Source organism: Dama dama, chromosome 14 (genome assembly GCF_033118175.1).
Source record: "Dama dama isolate Ldn47 chromosome 14, ASM3311817v1, whole genome shotgun sequence".
NCBI classification, from domain to species: domain Eukaryota; kingdom Metazoa; phylum Chordata; class Mammalia; order Artiodactyla; family Cervidae; genus Dama; species Dama dama.
In genome coordinates this window covers 55,117,637-55,134,057 of record NC_083694.1, presented here as the reverse complement: position 1 = coordinate 55,134,057, position 16,421 = coordinate 55,117,637, and the positions used below count along the sequence as shown (strand labels likewise).

At 43.5% G+C, this 16,421-nt stretch overlaps 1 protein-coding gene across 1 annotated transcript in view; it reads right to left on the bottom strand.

Moving 5' to 3' along the window:
- Positions 1 to 16,421, bottom strand: part of BRINP2 (BMP/retinoic acid inducible neural specific 2) — a 134,646-nt gene that overhangs the window by 47,641 nt on the left and 70,584 nt on the right. The window contains exon 2 of the mRNA XM_061161254.1: positions 9,032 to 9,381. Coding sequence (XP_061017237.1) covers positions 9,032 to 9,303 — 272 coding nt within the window. The 5' untranslated portion in view covers positions 9,304 to 9,381. The remainder of the gene's footprint in view (positions 1 to 9,031; positions 9,382 to 16,421) is intronic.

Here is a 16,421-nt window from a genome sequence, read left to right as displayed (position 1 = left end):
AAATGGCAACACACTCCAGTATTCTTGCCTGGAAAATTCCATGGACAGAGCAGCCTGGTGGCCTACAGTCCATAGAGTCACAAACAGTTGGACACGACTGAGCACGCACATGCACAATTACATATTATTATGCGCTTAGTAAGATGCTAGGAACATTGTGAATATTCAATATATATAGTCAATGTTTATTATTGTTATTACTATGTCACAATATAGAGAGAATACTTTCTTATAATTTATGCATTTTCCCTTTCAAAACAATCTTCCTTCTTTGCCCCCTTACTCCTCTCATCCCATGAAGAAATGGGAGGTTGGTGACATCCTGCTGCCCTGTGGCCCACACTTTAATACTGTGTAGTCTACACCTTTCTCAGGAGGTCTGGTATTCCCATCTCCTTAAGAGTTTTCAACAATTTGTTATGATCCACACAGTCAAAGGTTTTAGCATAATCAATGAAACAGTTCAGTCGCTGAGTCGTGTCTGACTCTTTGTAATACCATGGACTGCAGCACACCAGGGTTCCCAGTCCATCACCATCTTGTGGAGCTTGCTCAAACTCATGTTCATTGAGTTGGGGATGCCATCCAACCACCTCATCCTCTGTCATCCCCTTCTCCTCCTGCCCTCACTTTCCCAGCATCAGGGTCTTTTCCAATGAGTCGGCTCTTCTAATCAGGTGTCCAAAGTACTGGAGCTTCAGCTTCAGCATCAGTCCTTCCAATGAATATTCAGGATTGATATCCTTTAGGATTGACTGGTTTGATCTCCTTGCAGTCCAAGGAACTCTCAAGAGTCTTCTCCAGCACCACAGTTCAGAAGCATCAATTCTTCGGTGCTCAGCTTTCTTTATGGTACAACTCTTACACCCATACATGACTACTAAAAAACCATAGCTTTGATTAGATGGACATTTGTCGGCTATACAGCTATATATAGCTTGTTGGCTATATATAGCTTTGACTATTCGGACCTTTGAAAGAGGTAGATGTTTTTTCTGGAATTCCCTTGCTTTCTCTATGATCCAGTGAATGTTGGCAATTTGATCTCTGGTTCTGCGGATGATACCAGTCTAATGACAGAAAGTGAAAGAGGAACTAAAGAGCCTCTTGATGAGGGTAAAGGAGGAGAGTGAAAAGGCCGGCTTAAAGCTCAATATTAAAAAAAATCCAAGATCATGGCATCTGGCCCCATCACTTCATGGCAAATAGAAGGGGAAAATGTAGAAGCAGTGACAGAGTTCCTCTTCTTGGGTTTTTAAATCACTGCGGATGGTGACTGCAGTCATGAAATTAGAAGATGACTGCTTCTTGGCAGGAAATCTATGACAAACCTAGACAGTGTGTTAAAAAGCAAAGACATCACTTTGCTGACAAAGGTCTGTATAGTCAAAGCTATGGTTTTTCCAGCAGTCATGTACGGATGTGAGAACTGCACAATAAAGAAGGCAGAATGTCGAAGAACTGATGCTTTACTGTGGTGTTGGAGAAGATCTTTGAGAGTCCCTTGGACAGCAAGGAGATCAAACCAGTCAATCTTAAAGGAAAGCAACCCTGAATACTCTTTGGAAGACTGACAGTGAAGCTGAAGCTCCAATACTTTGGCCATCTGACGCTAACAGCTGACTTATTGGATAGACCCTGATGCTAGGAAAGATTGAAGTCAGGAGAAGAAAGAGATAGATGATGAGATGGTTGGATAGCATCACTGATTCAATGGACATGGACTCAGGTAAACTCTAGGAGATGGTGAGGGACAGGGAAGCCTGGCATGCTGCAGTCCTTGAGGTGGCAGAGTTGGACACGACTTGGTGACTAAACAGCAACCACAACAGTCAATGCTCTGAGATCCCTGTACACAGAAAGCTTCTGTCTCTTGTACACCCACACCCTCCAGTCAACAATCCCTTCCAGGGCTTTCTCCTGCTCAGCTGGTAGAGCTCCACCTGAGGTCACCTGCCCAGCCCATCTGCAGTATCCAATGATGCCTTCTCTGGTTGCTTCATGTAGGAATGGGCAAATCAGTCTGAAAGACCAGAAGGCTGTCTTTGAGTCAGGAGAGATTGTGAGAAGAGGAATTCACACAACTATCTCAGACTCGGGTCCAAACCTTCATCTCCAGCCCTGCTTTATGGTGATAAATCTGTCCCACTGGCTTTGAGCACCTCACGAGCACGCTCACCTGTTTCAAATCCCGGAGGAGAAAATGGATAACTGGCATTGGGAACCAAATTCACACCCAGTGCTTTGGTCGCCCGCATAGACCTCAGCCCACTTCCAACCACTTGCTCCTGTGGGTCTGCCTTCCTGGAGGGCAGAGCTCCCTGAGGCCTGGGCCGCATCTCATTCACAGCTGTGCCCCCTGCCCTGGGGGAATGGCCAGCACACAGAGATAATAAGCATGCATTGAGTGAATAAATGCCCCACCACATGCCACTCACTGTTCTACACAACGTGGACTGACATAATTTTCTTGTAGGAGATGTGAGAAGCCCTTAGGTGGGATAAATGTGACAGAAGCTGAATAGCGAGGAAAAAAAATGGAGAATCCCTGACCCAGAAAAAGCTCTTCTCTTGAGGGAAAAAAAAAAAAAAAATGAAAATACCACGTGGCTAGCCAGCGTCCCTGTCTGTCTGCATCTGTGTCGCGACGGTTTCTAGATGAAGCCTACCTCATTCCTTTCTACATCTATGCGCCTCTAAGTATCAATTCATTCATGAATAAAATTAATTATTTCTCAAAGCAAAAATTAATCCTCTTTTTCTCTGCCTGACTGACTCAAGATCTTTCCACTAAATCTCATCTGAAAACAAAACTGAACTGGCTTTCTCCCCCTGGCCTTCCTGGCTTTTTCCCTGCCTTTTTTGCAAGAGTGTTTTTTTTTTTTTTTTTAACATTTTCTATTCACAGACCACCTGTGCAATCCTATTTCAATCCCACATGAATGACCTGGATATAGCCCCCCAGAAGACATGAGAAAATTTGGGGCAAGAGTCATTTTGTCCTTGGGGAGCATGGGACTGATATCCTGAGAATTTATTCTGATACGGCATTCATGGACCAAATCCATCCATCACTCACTGAGAATGTGCTAAATATCTTCTTCTCCCCAGAGCTTGGGATGCTACATTCTAATGTGCTTTTCCCGTGAGTGTGCTGTCACTCAAACTGGACAGCTGAACTCCTGGAAATCAGTAGAATCCTGTTTTCTTTTTCACAGCCTGCTATGGTGCCTAGAATAATGCTTTCCACAAGGTAGATGTTCCATAAATGCTTGCAAGAGGACCAAGTGAGCAAACACACAGTGTGGGAAGCTTACTCTAAATTCAATTTTTAAAGCATGGGTGACACTGGATTTTCAGTTGAACAGGTGGCTTTATAAGATCTCAAAGCACGGCATACCATTTTCTCGCCAGGTGCATGTTCAAAGTCCATTTTTTCCCAGGTAGAAACACAAGGAATTGCCTTTGGTCCTACCTTCTCCAGATATATAATTACTTCTACTACATTTTACTCATCGCTAATATAGGAAAATGACATGCCACTTCAGGAAAGAGGCTTTTTATAACTGCACCCTGAAAGAAATCAGTGTCTAGGAGACCCTTTTGGCGTTTTGGAGGGACAAGATATGGCAGAAATAAGGCAGTGGGGCAGAACAGGTGGAGGAGGGACAGTCACATGCTTCTCTGCATTTATACTGGATGCCTGGAGCTGGCTGCTCAGTGTCTAAAGCACACCTGGTGCTCCCACACCTCTGGTTTTACCGCTTCTGTGTCCACGGCACCATTCCCAAAGCTCTCCACCCGGAGAGCTCCCACTCAGCCATCAGGGTCCAGCCAAGGCATTACTTCATTGCAGCTTTCCTCAACCTTGCTGTGCTGAGCCATCTAGCACGTTCTCCAAATGCACTGGTCTTGTGAGTTCCACCAGATCAAGAGCTGTGTCTTCCCTGTTCATGATTTATCATCAGAATCTTGTAGAAGGATAAGCACAGAGTTGGCCTTCAATAAAACAGGTTGAAGGGATATTGCTCTTCTCACGTTCTTGAATCGCCTTTGTCTGTTTATGTGTTTTCTCCTTTCTCCAAGTGGGCAGTACACCTCCTCCTTCACATAGGTCGGCTCCACTGGTCCCAGATGTTGCCATGTTAAGATGGAGAGGAGATGCTGTCCAAGGATGAGGGTCTGCAAGGCCTGATTCCAGGGCCCGTATGCCCTTGTAGGGCTCAACCTCCAGACACTTCTGGAAGAAAATTCCTTGGGTGAAGTCCTTGGGCTGGGTCTACAGCCTAGATTAGATAGTCTGTGTCAGATACTGGGCTGTACATTTAGCCAGCAGTGAACTCCTGAGGAAAGTAGATTCTAGACACTTCGTTCTGTTCCCCTCCCACCTCCTCACCTCTATGGACCAAGAAAGAGTACCTGTGATGAGTCTCTAGGCTCATCACTCTGCAATGCCTCTGGTTTTGCTTTGTTTTGCTCTAGTTTTTGTACTATTTCTTCCTCTTCTTCTATCTCAATAAACTCCCTCGCCAAAATAGAAACCCAGTGAGAAGGGCAGAGATCAACCAGTTGGCTCAGGTGATGGTAGTGTTTCTGGCAGAACTCACCTCCTTCCCTGCCTGTCCCATCCACCTGAGAACCAGGGCTTCCCTTGTGGTGCCCTGCAGCTGCGTGATAACACAACCTTTCTCTACCTCTGCAGCCGTAATGAACACCTAGGAAATCACTGGGATTTACCCAGGCAGACTGAGGTTGCCATTTATTTATGTGGATTGTGATCTCTTAATTGGAAATGGTGCCTCTCCCAGGGTTCGCTGTTTATTCAAATCAGTGTTTGTTAGTCCGTGAGATGTGGTCTGGATGATAAATCAGCTCTGGTGCTCCCTGTCTGATGGCTTCCACAGCTGCTCTCTGCTTCCCCACCTCTCCATCTCCCACAAGGCACCCACAGGCTGGTTCTAGGCCCTCCAGCCTTTTCTGCTTTTAAACATCTTTTCCCCCAGCTGCTTGCATCTATTCTTATGAGTTTATGTGCCTTGGCATTGATAATCCCTAAATTCAATTTCCCATGACTACTACTCTATTTGTAGCATCTCCTGTAAATATTCTCACTGCCTCAAGTGCAACATGGAGGATGCTGCCTTACCATGAAGCCTTCTGTCCTTCCCCACCCTGGCCACTCCGCTCTCCTCTCCATCTCCCAAGCACTTAGTCTAATCAAGCTTTAATGCTATACGGTTCATGTGGGGCTCTTGCTAAAATGCATATTCTGATTTTGTAGGTTAGGACAAGGCTTCAGGTTCTGCAATTTTCACAAGCTCTCAGGTAATGCCAATGCTATTGGTCCACAGACCACGCAAGGAGCAGCATGGACAAAATATTTGGTTTTGCCTGTGTCTCACTTCCTTCTCAGGTAAGCTACTGCCAACCCTTGTTTTCCATCCTAATGAATCATAAACAGATTATCTTTCCTTATGATAACTGCTCTGGTGCCTGTGGAAAGGTTCTTTTAATGGACCTCATTCAACACACCATCTGATTCTATTCCAGTTTGCCCTATTGGATGTTTCCAGATGCACCTGCTAAAACACATTTCTGTTTCTACACTGCCTACCTTTGAGTACCACTCCAACCGCTTAGTTTTAAGCTTTGTTCTACTTTGGTTCTCTAAATTTGCAAACTCTGCCCAGAATATGATAAAAATATAAAGGTCTTTTTTAAAATGAAGATATCTATTAATTTTTGATTTGTTGTCCTCTCCAAAGACTTCTAACACATCCTCAGATCCTTCTTTTCCAAAAGAGAGACAGAAATGGAGGCATTAATGAGTAAGGTCAATAATTTGGAATTATACCTGGCCTTGCTTTTTTCTTCCAACCACCATATCATACTCATTGTTCTATACTATTTCTAACTTTGTCTCTTCATTTTAATTTATTCTTTCCGAGTTATAAGTGTTTCATCATAGCGGTTTGGATTTTTTCCAATCCCATGATTATCTCTCTATTAAAGCCTTAATACAAAAAGAAATTAAAAAAAAAAAACCAGACTGCTCATTACTTTGATTTGTAGCAAAGAGAGAATGGAACATTACCGCTAGAGTGTTTCAAGAAACCATATTTACATTTGCATCAGCTCAATTTAGGTGCCTGATTAGGTTGTGCATTATGAAGAAGATGCATTTACCAGTCAAAAGGAAGTGGCGTGGTCTAGAGTTATGAGCAGGAGACTTCAAGTCAGGAGCCCTGAGTGTTACTTCTGGCTATGACTGGCTAGCTCTCTGACCTTGAACAAGTCCAACTCACTGCTTTGAACCCTAAGAGTCCCCACCTGCCTCACAGGGCTGGTGTGAGAGGCAGATCACTTAAATGTTTATTGTACTGAGGGCTAAAGAGTGGCACAAATGTGGGCATTCAGGGGTCACAAATGGAATTAGAGACAGGATCTCTGCTCTCACAGCTCTTACCACTAGCCTGTTAAGAGACAGTGTCTGAGAAGTGGGCTGATTGCTCAGATCTTGGTCTGACAGGTCTTGAGGAGTTGCTGAGAGGTCGGCTAATGGAATTTAAAAGCTGACCAAAAATTGAGTAAGATGGCCAAGCCCCATCCTGCTATTTAGAAAGTCTTCACAAGGATGTATATCGTCTCTTTTCTCATAATGGTGCCATCCTGAGACTGTTCATGTTAGTCCTGGGACCAGGGAGCTGGCAGGGACCACTGACTCCCTTCTGCAGGACACCTCAAGGCAGGCCTGCTCGGTTGGCTATCCCTGACTTTAGAATAAAGGTCATTCTCTGTGGTGACTCTAAAACAGGCTGGAAATAAGCTGGCTCCTTCCGGTAGTCCACAAGATCAGTAAGAGTGTGCCCCAGAGAAGATTCATTCATTCTCCAGTTGAGAGAGAGAGAAGGAATTAAGGTTAATACACTTTAAAAAAGAAAGCAAGAGGGACTTCCCTGGTGATTCCACTCCTTGGGACTCTGTGCTTGTGATGGAGGGGGCAGAGGCTTGATCCCTGGTTAGGGAAGTTCTGCATGCTGTGGGGTAGGGCCACAAATAAATTAATTAGTTAAAAAAATAGAGAAGCATGAAACACTTCTCTACTTATTAAAAAAACAAAAAACAAGAGAACATTTTTTTCTCCTTCTAATGTAAGTTGTCAAATGCTAAGTCCTCAGCAGATGTTATCGCAAAGAGAGTACCCATGGCTCTCATCTCATTATAACTTTTCCATTGGTTAATATTTATTGAGTGATACTCTAATAATAGGTAGTATTTATTAAGCACTATTCTAAGTGTTTTACATTAATCAACTCTTTTAATTTTCACATCAGTCCATTAGAGGTGGGCACTATAATTGTCCCAATTTTACAAATAAAGTAAGTGGGGAACAAAGAAATTAAATAATTATCCCAACATTATAAAACTAGTAAGCTGCAGCTCCAGGATTAGAGTTCAGGTCATTTGGCTCCAGAACCTTCACTTTGAAGCACCTGTGCCTACATGAATACAAACCTAAATGGAGAGAGCAATAATCTCTGGGGACCCACGGTTAGACAGGCCAGAGCTATTTTAGAACAACCAGTCATCTCCTCCAAGTGAGAGAACACTCTGATTTCCAAATAAGAATGGAAAAATGAAAAGAGGAGGTAGGATTTGGAGTTTAATGTTAGAACCTGGTTGTGTAATTGTTATGATATGCTCACAAACAGCTAAAAGAGAAGGGCCTCTCTTCTGCTGTGGGAGAGAGCTTTGTGAAATTCTACACCAAGTACTCTAACCCCACTGGAAAGTCTTATTCTTCTCCCATCACAGTTCACCTCCTTTCTTATATGGAAAGCACATGCAGATACCATACGATCTCCATTTACCAGCTGTGTGCCCCTGGACAATTTCCTTAACTTCTCTGGACCTCAGTTTTCTCATCTGTATAACAGGGAGAATAATTGTTCTTCCCACAGAGGATTGTTAGAAAGATTAAGTGAGTTCATGTGCATAAGGCATGTAGATGTAAACTGCTAGATCCAGAGAGAGGGTGAAACCTTTAGCATGTTCATAAGACTAAGAATGCATACACTCAGGTTACAGAGAGCAACCTCTACCTGGCAAAAGAATAGGTGATTTTCTGATTCTGTTTCTCTTTGTGTTTTTTCATATTTCATCTCCACTCCTTTCATTCAGAACTAATCTGTAACTGAAAAGTAAATGTCTTTAATTAAAAAAAAAAAATTCTAGCAAAGCTCCTAGAGTTATCTGAAGACTACGGTCAATGTGAAGAGGAAAAGGGGTTGAACTAAGGGAGAGACTGAGCCCAGTGATGAAGGGCAAGGTTGAATTCAGGGATACACTCCAGGGAGCGTTGAGGTTCACTGAGTCACCCAAGGTGAGGGTTTCGAGGAGCCTTGTGCTTTTGAAGTGCTGCTCCAGCAGCTGGGAATTTGTGCCTAGTCAGATGGACCAGGTAGGTCACGTGTTTGACTTTCAGCTCTGATGCTCCTGAGGGACATTCAGAGAGAGGGCAGGAAGACACAGCCCCTTTCCTTGCACAAGGCCAGCTGAGGCTGTGGTGTTGAAGAGGGTGAGCGCAGGCCCCTCCCTGCCTCTGTGGGGCTCCCCCCACTTCTAAGGCAGGAACTGGAGCTGCCCTGCCTTCATTTGCAAGTCGAGGTAATTACAACTCATAAACGTATCTCACCCATTAGTTAAAACCCGTCCCCAGCATTTGACTCTGACCTCCCGCAGCAGCACGGGCCACATGCTGACTCCATGCCGCCTGATTTGTCCTCAATTTATAAGCAGCACAACCTATAAATAGAAACCCTTTTGCTAAGTTCCCCAGGAGGCATCAGCAGGTTTTCCAGCTTGTATGTGTTTTCTTCTTGCTTTAAAAAAAAAAAAAAACATGGCAAGCTTGTTCCCCCTGCCTGCCACTCCTCCAGCTCTCTCCTAGTGCAATCTGCGGTCTGCCAGCTGGCTTCGCGGTTGGCACCCGTGCAGGCCCAGGCTGGCTTCGGAGGGCAGCCCCACTCACCTGTAGATCCGGTACCTGGTGGTGAAACCCTGGCGGTAGCGCTCCACGAAGTCCGTGTACTCCTGCGCGCGGTGGAAGGGGCCCCGATCGGTGAGAAGCCAGTCCAGGGGCGGCTGGCCGGCCGTGGAGGCATGATGCTCGGGGACCACAGCGGCCGCCGTGGCCGAGACAGCCAGCACCCAACCGGGGAGGCCTAGTGCCAGCAGAGTTGCCCATGGGGCCGCCGCCACCGGCCGAAGCCCTCTAAGCCGAGCGCTGCACTGCCACCTCATGCTTCTCCCGGGCGGTTGGTGTCTTCATTCTCTCGCCACACTCTCCCCCTCTGTGCCGCTCCGCCAGGGCTCCTGGAACTGGAAAAGGGCCACATGGAGATGTCAGTGGCACACCATGGTCTGACCCCCTGGGCCTGGGAACATCAACCCTTCCTGGGCAGGGACCCTTCTAGAAACCCTTCATCCTAGTGATACACCTTCATTCTAGGCCTTGAGCTAAGCGTCCATGTACATTTCATGTAATTCTTAAAACAATCCAATGGGCAACACCATCATGTTCATTTTTGCAGATAAGAAGATAAGGTATAGTGAAATGAAGAAAGCTGCTTAAGTTCATGCAGCTTTTAAGTGAAGAAACCAGAATTTTGACCTCAGGTGGTCTAACTCTTACAATGTGTTGCTTCTTTGTTTTCTATGTAAACTTGACACCATCCACATTTGTCTTCCTCTCTCAAAAATGTGAATGTTCACTCTGTTCCAGGGATAGACTCATAAACTGTGTGCTGCCTCAAAAGGCTTGATGTAAAGCAAAGAGAAATCCCACTTTTCTGATGATGAATTGTGGGCAGAATAGTGAAGTCCCATCACTGTTACAAAGCTGGATTAACTTGAGCAAACCACCGCCTTTCTCTAAGTTTGGTTATCTCTCTTTTTTTTTTTTTCCATTTATTTTTATTAGTTGGAGGCTAATTACTTTACAATATTGTAGTGGTTTTTGTCATACATTGACATGAATCAGCCATGGATTTACATGTATTTCCCATCCCGATCCCCCCTCCCACCTCCCTCTCCACCTTATTTCTCTGGGTCTTTCCAGTGCACCAGGCCCGAGCACTTGTCTCATGCATCCAGCCTGGGCTGGTGATCTGTTTCACCCTAGATAATATACATGTTATCTCTTAAAGAAAATAAAGAGGCTTACTAGGGAGAACAGTAAAGAGGTTCCTTATAAAACAAAAAATAGAGTTACCATATCATCCATCAATCCCACTCCTAGCATATATCCAGAGAAAACCATAATTTGAAAAGAAACAGTCACCCCAGTGTTCACAAAAGCACTATTAACAAGAACCAAGATATGGAAGCAACCTAAATGTCCACTGACAGGTAAATGGATAAAGATGTGGTATATGTACATAGTGGAATATTACTCCATCATAAAAAAGAATGAAATCATAACATTAGCAGCAATGTGGATGGACATGGATATTATCATACAAAGTGAAATAAGTCAGAGAAAGACAAATATATCACTTATATATAAAAAATAAAATATATAAAACTATATATAAAATATATAAAAAATAAACACAAATTAACTTATTTACAAAACAGAAATAGAACCACAGACATAGAAAACAAACTTGTGGTTACCAAAGGGGAATGGGGAGGGTGGAGGGATAGATTAGGAGTTTGGGATTAACATATACACACCACTATATGTAAAATAGATGAGCAGTAAGGGCCTACTGTATAGCACAGGGAACTGTACTCAATATTTTGTAACAACTTATAAAAGAAAAGAATCTGAAAAATTATGTATATACACATATATACACATACACGTATATATCAAATAGCTGAGCTATTTCAAATCCTAAAAGATGATGCTATGAAAGTGTTGCACTCAATATGCCAGCAAATTTGGAAAACTCAGCAGTGGCCACAGGACTGGCAAAGGTCAGTTTTCATTCCAATCCCAAAGAAAGGCAATGCCCAAGAATGTTGAATCTACTGTACAATTGCACTCATTTCACACGCTAGCAAGGTAATGCTCAAAATCCTTCAGATGAGGTTTCAACAGTATGTGAATCAAGAATTTCCAGATGTACCAACTGGATTTAGAAAAGGCAGAGGAATCAGAGATCAAATTGCCAACATCTGGTGGATCATAGAAAAAGCAAAGTAATTCCAGAAAAACATCTACTTTTGCTTCATTGACTATGCTAGAGCCTTTGACTGTATGGATCACAACAAGCTGTGGAAAATTCTTAGAGAGACAAGAATACCAGACCACCTTATTGGCCTCCTGAGAAACCTGTATGTGGGCCAAGAAGCAACAGTTAGAACTGGACATGGAACAACAAACTGGTTCAAAATTGGGAAAGAAGTACATCAAGGCTGTATATTGTCACTCTGCTTATTTAACTTATATGAGAGTACATCATGCAAAATGCCAGGATGGATGAAGCTCAAGCTGGAATTAAGATTGCTGGGAGAAATATCAGTAACCTCAGATATACAGATGACACCACCTTAATGGCAGAAAGTGAAGAGAAACCTCTTGATGAAAGTGAAAGAGGAGAGAGAAAGCTGGCTTAAAACTCAACATTCAAAAAACTAGGTCATGGCATCTGGCCCCCACACTTCATGGCAAATAGATGGGGAAAAAATGGAAAGTGACAGACTTTGTTTTCTTGGACTCCAAAATCACTGTGGATAGTGACTGTGGCCTTGAAATTAAAAGATGGTTGCACCTTGGAAGAAAAACTATGACAAACCTAGACAGCATGTTTAAAAGCAGAGACATCACTTTGCCGACAAAGGTCCCTATAGTCAAAGCTATGGTTTTTCCAGTAGTCATGTACAGATCTGAGAGCTGGACCATAAAGAAGGCTAAGCACTGAAGAATTGATGCTTGTGAACTGTGATACTAGAGAAGATTTTTGAGAGTCCCTTGGACAGTAAGGAGATCAAAGCAGTTAATCGTAAAGGAAATCAAACCTGAATATTCACTGAAGGACTGATGCTGAAGCTCCAAAACTTTGGCCATCTGATGGGAACAGATGACTCATTGGAAAAGATACTGCTTCTGGGAAAGATTGAGGGCATAAAGAGAAGGGGACAACAGAGGATGAGATGGTTGGATGGCACCATCAGCTCAATTGACATGAGTTTGAGCAAACCTTGGGAGATAGCAAAGGACAGGGAAGCCTGATGTGCTGCAGTCCATGGGGTCACAAAGAGTTGTGGACTGTTAGGGACATGACTGAGTGACTGATCAACAGCAAATATATATATGGCTTCCCTGGTGGTTCAGAGAGTGAAGAATCTGTCTGCAATGCAGGAGACCTGGGTTCAATCCCTGAGTCAGGAATATCCTCTGAAGAAGGGAATGACAATCTACTTCAGTATTCTTGCCTGGAAAATTCCATGGACAGAGGAGCCTGGTGGGCTACAGTCCATGGGGTCACAAAGAGTTCGACATGACTGAGTGACTAACACACACACGTATACACACTTTATAAGTACTTTATATATATATATAGATAGATAGATAACTGAATCCTGTGCCATACACCTGAAACTAACACAACATTGTAAATCAACCATACGTCAATTAATAAAAATGTAGGATTAAACTATATTTTTTATTAAAAAAAAGAGGAGAAGAGAAAAAGGCTTGACTAGACAACAGTCCAGCTTTTGACTTCTAGCTGTGAACATCTGATCTGTTCTTTCACAGAAGGCCATGCAGGGATATAGCTAGAGTGGGAAATCAAACTGCCTCATTGGCATCATCAGAGAGCAAATCCAGAAACACGAGGATGGCCGTCACGCTCTTTCTCTTCATTGTGTTGTATGGAAACTCTCTGAGGTCACAGCTGTCTATCCTCCTATCCTAGTTCCTGAGAGCACACAGCAGACCTTCAGGGATGCTTCTTGAAAATATGAAAGAGTGTATTCCTGTCTTACCCTCTCTGAGTTGGAGGGAAAGTTTCAGGAAAGAAGTAAAGTTTTGGCCTTCAAAACTCCTGGGTCCCTATGACTCACCCCAGGCCTTTGCTTTCCAGTGCCTGTACTTGTCTAAGGATAACTAGTCACCTATATAAACCTCTCGGCAAGTGCATAGGACTAACTCAGTACTGTGGGGGCTCTTGCAATCCAATTCATGTCTTCCACCTTCAAAGTCTAGCACATGCTGTCAGAGTCTCGCCCATCTCCCCTCACCAGTACCACCTGTCTGTGCTAGAATGACTTCCCATCCCCAACACCTGTAATTTGTGGACTGAAGCCTTTCTCTGGCTGCCAATCTAGAGATGGGCTCCCTGGGGATGAAGCAAAGGGTGTTAATTCCCTGGCATTTCCTTTAAGGTTAGGTAAAGTGGATTTCAGCACTTTACTCACACCCACTCCCCAGGCGCCCAGATCACTCTGAAATGGCTCCATTTCAGCACAACCACCAGACTTCCCTTGGACCAATGCAGACCCTGAAGAGGCTGCCCAGAGGCTGGGCCAAGTCTTAATCCTGGATACTCTAAGCCTAAAAGCTGGCTTGAGGCTGACAGATCCAAGCCTCAGCATTTGTACAAGAGGTTTTCAAAAGATTTGCCATGTCTGCTGATAAGGATGAAGGGACAGAAGCAAAGGTGCCTGGGCCTTCAGAGTCACTCCTCCACTCCAGATGGTAGGTACTGACCATCTACTGTGTACTGGATGATTCTTAGATGTTATTCCAGTTCATTATGACAATGAGTTTCTACTCTAAAACATTTCACTTCCAGTTTACATATCCCTAAGATTGAGAGGCATTGAGCTAGGAAGCTGCAAAAGTAGACTATGAACCTAGATCTGGTTCCATGTCCAGACTTTGCCAAAGAAAGCTTTGCTCTCAAAAGTACTAGAGTGGGTGGCAAGATAGACCTGTGTTTAATGAACTGGCGGAGAGAGGGGCTGAAGGAGGAATAGTGGGGCAATACCTGTCCTACCAGACCTTAAAACATATAATAAAATTCCAATAACTAGGTGATACTGACATACAAAGTGGGTGGGCACAGCAATGAAACAGAACAGCTAGCTCAGAAATACACCTTATTATACATAAGAACTTAGTGTATATGCATATATATATATAGAGAGAGAAACATCACAGATTAAATGGGTAGGGGATGGATTATTTTATACGTAATATTGGGAAATTAGTTCCAGATGGATTAAAAAAGTTAAATATAAAAAATAAAACCATAGAAAGAAGAAACATCTCCAAGAGTGTTTTTATAATAAGCAAGCATTACTTTTTAAACCAGGGGGTGGGGAAAGAGCTATAAACTAAAAGGAGGAATCAGCCTTGCACGTGGGGGGTTAGGCATTTATTTTTATGGGATGTAATCTGATGAGGATGCCCAAAATATTTCTCATTTAATCATCCATGCATTCATTGCGTGAGAAACAGAAATTGAGGACTCCTAAGTGCCAGACGCTCTGCTGAGTCCTGACAACATGAAAACAAGTACTCGTTACATTGTCTGAAACACTGCCTACCATCAGTGATTAGTTCCTCTTATAAAACACTGTTTTCTATCTAAAGGCATAGTGGTGGAGGCACATTCTGGGGGCTGGGGCTGCTTGATTCAGCAGGCCAAGGCAGCAAACACAGTATGGTGGACAAGCACTGATATGGGTAGGATACTGCAGAATGCCAGTTTCTGAAATGGTCCCCAATATTCCTGAGTCCTTCTGTTTATGTCTCATATCATCCCCTCCTATTGAGTACAGGCAAGCCCTGTGAATATGATGAGACACTCTTCCCATGATCAGGTTACTAATCAGTTGACTTTGAGTTAATCAAAAGGAAAAGTATCTTGGGTGGGCCTGGCTTAATCAGATGAACCTCCAAAAGAAAGTGAAGTGTCTGAGAGACTGGCTCCTGCTGGCCTGGAAGAAAGCAAGCAACTATGCTATGTATGGTCTATGGGGCTTACGCTGCAAGGGATTGTGGGTAGCCTCTAGGAACTGAATACAATCCCCAGTCAATAGCCAGTAAGAATATGGGAACCACAGTGGAACCACCTCAAGAAATCCAGTTTGGCCAACAATCTCATGAGCCTGGAAGAGACCTCTGAGCCCCAGAAGAGAACTGCTGCCCTGACTGATGCTTTGATTTCAGTCTTGTGACACCCTGAGCAGAGAACCCAGTTAACTTATACCTGCACTCCTAACCCACAGAAACTGTGATACAGTGAATTCATATTGCTTTATGTCACTAACATTGTGGTAATTCCTAACACAGCAATTGAAAAACAATACACACATAAAAGACAATGAGGGACTTCTGTGGTGGTCCAGTGGCTAAGACTCTGCAATCCCACTGCAGGGGGCCAGGGTTCAATCCCTGGTCAGAGAACTAGATCCCACATGCCGCAACTAAGAGTTTGCATGCCACCACTGGAAAAAAAAAGAGAAAAGATCCCACATGCCACAACTAAAGATCTCCCCTGTGATAATGAAGATTCCACATACCACAACTAAGACACAGCACAGCCAAAAAAAAGACAATGATACCTCTCTCCCATTCTGCATGCCTGTGAGGGTTCTTGGTGCTTTCTGGAGAAGACTAGTGGTTATTCTCAGCATGAGAAGAAGGTAGCATGGCAATTTCTTGAGTGCAGTGGTGATGATCATTTCCTCCACATCTGATCATCTCCACTGAGCCATACAACATCACCCCTCATCAGGTTAAAGACCTTTCAAGGTCAGGGCTGGGTCTTTGTTTTTATAAAAAAAACTCTAGCACTTACATAGTCTTTAAAAACACAGGATGAATCAATTCCATGCATTTCACAGAGACAGCAATTTGAGCTGGTGACATGTGGCCCTGGCCCAGCCACTGAGCCTCTTGGTGGCCTCCGCTATAACACGGGAGGTGGCGGCCACCCCCTCCTCTGCTATTCAAGGGTTTCTAAGGACAGGTGTGAGCATGTGTGTGAAAAGCTGTATGCTCTTTGAAAGAATTGAGCTATATTAAGTCAACGTGTGCTTCTTGTCAGTCTTTGTTTGTAATTATGCTTTTTCAGGGCTCACAATGTGCTGGAACCTGCCTGGTTATAGGAGTATCAGCTTTAGAATCAAATAGTTTTGATTGCCGGGCTGGGTCTGCTGAGCACAGCAAGAACGCCTGAATTCAGTGCTGACGGCGCTTCTGAAAAACCTGGCCTCAGAATCATATGGTTTCCATTTCACTGGTTTTTCTCAGGATCTGAAGACATTTTGACAAAAAAAAAAAAAAAATCCTTTTTAAGAAAGAAAAGTTTTTAAAAAAAAAAAAAAAAGAAAGAAAGAAAGAAAAGTTTTAAACATGTTTAAAGATTTTCCTTAAAAAAAAAAAAAAAAGAATACCT